The 4,701-nt window shown below is 40.6% G+C and overlaps 1 protein-coding gene across 2 annotated transcripts in view; it reads left to right on the forward strand.

Moving 5' to 3' along the window:
• The window catches only part of LOC109235513 (transcription factor bHLH93-like), a 5,347-nt gene extending 908 nt beyond the window's left edge, over positions 1-4,439 (forward strand). Inside the window, exons 2-5 of one of the 2 annotated variants that reach the window (XM_019401657.1) lie at positions 23-190; positions 410-577; positions 3,952-4,030; positions 4,145-4,439. In XM_019401657.1, coding sequence (XP_019257202.1) covers positions 23-190; positions 410-577; positions 3,952-4,030; positions 4,145-4,257 — 528 coding nt within the window. In that variant the 3' untranslated portion in view covers positions 4,258-4,439. The remainder of the gene's footprint in view (positions 1-22; positions 191-409; positions 578-3,951; positions 4,031-4,144) is intronic. The other variant, XM_019401658.1, reaches the window with a different exon arrangement.

Consider the following 4,701-nt stretch of genomic DNA (forward strand, 5'->3'; position numbering starts at 1 on the left):
TATATATATTTGACCTTTTCAGATGGATAGAACGTCAATCGTTGGGGACACCATCAACTACACGAAGGAGCTTCTTGCGAAAATCAACAATTTGCAAGAAGAAATGGAACTAGGGCCAAATCAACTAAGCTTGATGAGCATTTTCATGAATGAAAAGCCCATCGAAATGTTTGTCCGAAATTCACCTAAGGTGAGCTTTCATTTGCTAAAAGATCCCCCTTCCTCACTCTCTACTTATACGGACGTAGACAGATTTAAGGCTAGTTTTGTGAACTGAACTAGACCCACTACTCTCGGTTCGAACTATATATTTATGTGCAACAAAAAAAAAAAAAAAAAAAAAAAAAAAATTAGATTTTACTTATTTTAAACCCACTGACTCTAAACTAAATCATGTATTATATTGCAGTTTGATGTGGAAAGGAGGAGTATTGATACAAGGTTGGAGATTACTTGTGCAGGAAAGTCTGATCTTTTGCTATCAACATTGACCACACTAGACGCCTTAGGTCTAGAGACTCAACAGTGTGTTATCAGCTGTTTCACTGATTTTGCAATGCAAGCTTCTTGCTCTGAGGTACAAAATTCAAATATTACCTACTTTTAACTTTAAAAGTTTTTATGAAATCTTTAAACATAAATGAGTTCTCGGTGATTCTTTCATCATTCCGATCTCTTTGAGAGTGAAATAAGTTATAATAGCGTTTGAACAATATTCAGTTAAAGCTGAAAAGTGTACTTACAAATAAGTTGTGTTGGAGACAAGTTTCACGTAGAAAAAAGTTAAAGATTTCTCGGTAAAAACCATCTTTTCGCTTAAAATATTGATCAAATAAATTTTTTAATATTTCACAAGTATTACAGATATTGATAACTGGTACCTACAAAAAACATGCCCTATATATGTAGATTTGTTATGTGGAAAGAAGAAATTCTTCTATCTTGAAGAAATAATTTAATTTGGTGATGTGATGTACAGTCGCAAGGAGAGTAGGGGAGCCTCTAGGCTGAGAATTGGATCCTAGAACATAGGGACTTTGACATGGAAGTTTAAAGATTCTCCAGAAGAGGAGGATCAACATAGTATGTGTCCAGGAGACTAGGTGGGTCGGTACTAAGGCACAGGAGGCAGACGGGTATAAGTTGTAGTACTCGAGAGGGTTGAGGGGGAAGAATGGGTAGGCATCTTAGTTGATAGAGATCTTAGAGAGCCAATGGTAGAGGTTATCAGGGTGATGACAGGATGGTGGCTATTAAGATAGTTGTGGGAGGGTTTACTTTGAACGTAATTAGTGCTTATGTGCCTCAAGTGGGTTTGGCCGAGGAGGTGAAAAGGTGCTTCTGGGAGGACTTAGCTGGGTTGGTGGGGGGAATTCCACACACCGAGAAGCTTATCATATGAGGAGATTTTAATGGTCATATTGGGGCGTCGTCTGGGGGTCATGACGGTGTACATGGCGGCTTCGGTTTTGGAGACAGGAACAGAGGAGGAATAGGAGGAACTTCGCCGTTGGATTGTGCTAAAGCCTTTGATTTGGTGGTCGGTAACTTGTTCCAGAGTACACTGGCCAAGACCCAAATTGATTATCTACTTCTCAGGATGTGTGATAGGGGTTTATGCACAAACTCTAAGGTCATCCCGAGTGAGAATCTCACGACCCAACATAGGCTATTAGTTATGGACCTGGCGATCATGCGGATAAGGAAAAGAGAGTTGTGCCTGGTCTACCTAGGATCAGGTGGGGTACCTTAGCTAAGGAAAAAGCTTAGGTTTTGGGGGAGAAGTTACTGGCTATGGAGGCTTAATAGAGTAGTGGAAACTCGAGTTGTATGTGGACCATGATAGTTAACTGTATTAGAGAAGCTGCGAGAGAGGTATTAGGGGTCTCGAGGGTTTCTCTGGTGGCCGCAAAGGGGACTGGTGGTGGAATGAATAGGTCCAAGGTAAAGTGAAAGCCAAGAAAGCGGCATACTTGAATCTAGTAGAGAGCATAGACGAGGTAGAGAAGAGGACCAACAGGGAGTGGTATCAGAAGACTAAGAAGGAGGCAAAATTAACGGTCACTATGGCTAAGACTACGACGTTTGGACGTTTGTATGAAGAGGTTAGGGAGACAAGCAGGGATAAAAAGCTGTATATGCTGGCCAAAATGAGAGAAATGAAGGCTCGTTATCTGGATCAAGTGAAGTGTATAAAAGACGAGGAGGGTAGAGTACTGATAGATGACACACAGATTACACGGAGGTGGTAGTCATACTTCTCTAAACTTCTGAATGATGGGGGGATTATGGATATTATGTTGGGTGATCTGGAGCAATCCCAGAGTCATCGGGACTTTGGATACTGTAGGCACATAAGTGTGGGGAGGTCGAGGAGGCGATGCGTAGGATGAGCAGGGGTTGAGCGATCGGGCCAGACGAGATCCCGGTGGAATTCTAGAAGAGTGCGGATAAGGTAGGCTTGGATGGCTCTCTGTGTTGTTCAATATTATTTTTAGGACAAAGAGGATGCCTGAAGAATGGAGGTGGAGTACGATGATTCCATTGTACAAGAACAAGGGTGATATCCAGAATTGCAATAATTATAAGGGTATCAAGCTGCTAAGTCATACGATGAAAGTTTGGGAGAGGGTGGTAGAAAGGAGGGTAGGGATGGGTATGTCTATTTTCAAAAACCAATTCGGTTTCATGTCGGGTCATTCGAATACGGAAGCCATTCATCTGGTGAGAAGAATAGTGGAGCAGTATAGGACTATGATGAAGGACTTGCATATGGTGTTCATTGACCTAGAGAAAACATACGACAAAGTTCCGAGAGATGTTCCATGGAGGTGTTAGAGGCTAAAGGTGTGCTTGTAGCATATATTAGAGTGATTAAGGATATGATGTATGATGGAGTTAAGACACGGGTGAGGATAACGAGAGGAGACTCAGAATACTTCCCGGTTGTGATGGGGTTGCATCAGAGATCAGCCCTTAGCCCGTTTTTGTTTTCCTTGGCGATGGACGCATTGAAGCGATATATTCAAGGGAAGGTGCCATGGTATATGTTATTTGCATATGATATAGTTCTGATTGAGAAGACACGGGGAGGTGTTGACGACAGACTGGAGGTTTGGAAACAAATTCTTGAGTCTAAAGGTTTCAAGATGAGCAGGACCTAGACAAAGTATTTGGAGTGCAAGTTTAGTGAAGTTACCCAGGAAGCGGACATGTGTGTGAAGCTTCATACACAAGTCATACCCAAGAGAGAAAGTTTCAAGTACCTTGAATTTATAATACAATGTAACGGAAAGATTGTTAAGGATGTCACGTATCGCATCGGAGCAGGATAGATGAAGTGGAGGCTCGCTTCCGACGTCTTGTGTGATAAGAATGTGCCGCTGAAACTTAAAGGTAACTTCTACAAGATAGTAGTTAGACCGATTATGTTGTATGGAGCAGAGTGTTGGCCTACCAAGAACCCTCACCCAGAAGATGAAAGTAGCTAAGATAAGGATATTAAGGTGGATGTGTGGGCATACTAGGTTAGATAAGATTAGGATAAAGTTATTCCGGATAAGGTGAGAATGGCCCCTGTGGAGGATAAGATGCGGGAAGCGAGGTTGAGATGGTTCAGGAATGTAGAGGAGAAGCATAAAAGCCCCATGGGGTTAGCCTTGGTGGGTATCAGGAGGGTAGAGGTATGCCTAAAAAGTCTTGGGGAGAGGTGATTAGGCGGAACTGGCGCAGCTAGAGCTGACTGAGGACATGACCCCAGATAGGAGGGTGTGGATGCCGAAGATTAGGGTAGAAGGCTAGTAGGCAGTCGAGCGTTTCTCTTTATCTTACTCAGTTCGCTAGTATATTAGTGTTAATATGATATCCTTTTATTTATAGATTGCTATTACTACCTAGAGTTTAACCACTTTCTTGGCTTCAGTCTTATTTTTATCTTCTTGTTGTTGCTAGTTGTTGCCATTACTTATTTCCATCTTTTCTCGAGCCGAGGATCTATCGAAAATGATCTCTCCGCCCTTCCAGGATAGGGGTAAGACTGCGTATATCTTACCCTCCTCAGACCTTATTTGTGAAAAATCACTGAATTTGTTGTTTTTGTTATTGTTGATGAATCATTTCAAAATGGTTTTGGTGCTGATGATAGGAAATGGAGCAGAGAGAATTTACAAATGCAGAAGAGATAAAGCAGGCACTATTCAGAAATGCTGGATATGCAGGAAAATGTCTCTAGTTTTGACCAAATTTGGAGGAAAATAAAAAATGGGGAAAGGTGTAGAATGAATTTTCTTAAAGTATAATTCTTTTTTTTCCTTTTTGGTTACTTTACTACAGTATAGATTCTTGATTATTTTTTTTTGGTTAAAGTTTGGAGCTCTCTCGTTACAGGCTGCAGTGATCTTTTTGTTTTTTATCATCCAAAATAAGTGGATTCTACTAATTAATGCAAATTTAATTGATTTTCTTCTATCGTAAGTAGCCATACATTAGTATTTTCTTCGATTACATATACTTGTTACTCCTTCTTTTTCTTGTAGATACTTATCATGGACCGGGTGTTTATTCCAAATAAATTTTTGGCTAGGACAATTAGTGAATTGAATATATGAATTAATTAACACTTTGATCTCCTCTTGTGTCCAATCTTAATGTTGCGAGAGAACTTCTTTGTCCTGTACAATATGAATTCCATGAAAACTGAAT

Source organism: Nicotiana attenuata, chromosome 12 (assembly GCF_001879085.1).
Source record: "Nicotiana attenuata strain UT chromosome 12, NIATTr2, whole genome shotgun sequence".
In the NCBI taxonomy this organism is placed as follows: Eukaryota; Viridiplantae; Streptophyta; class Magnoliopsida; order Solanales; family Solanaceae; genus Nicotiana; species Nicotiana attenuata.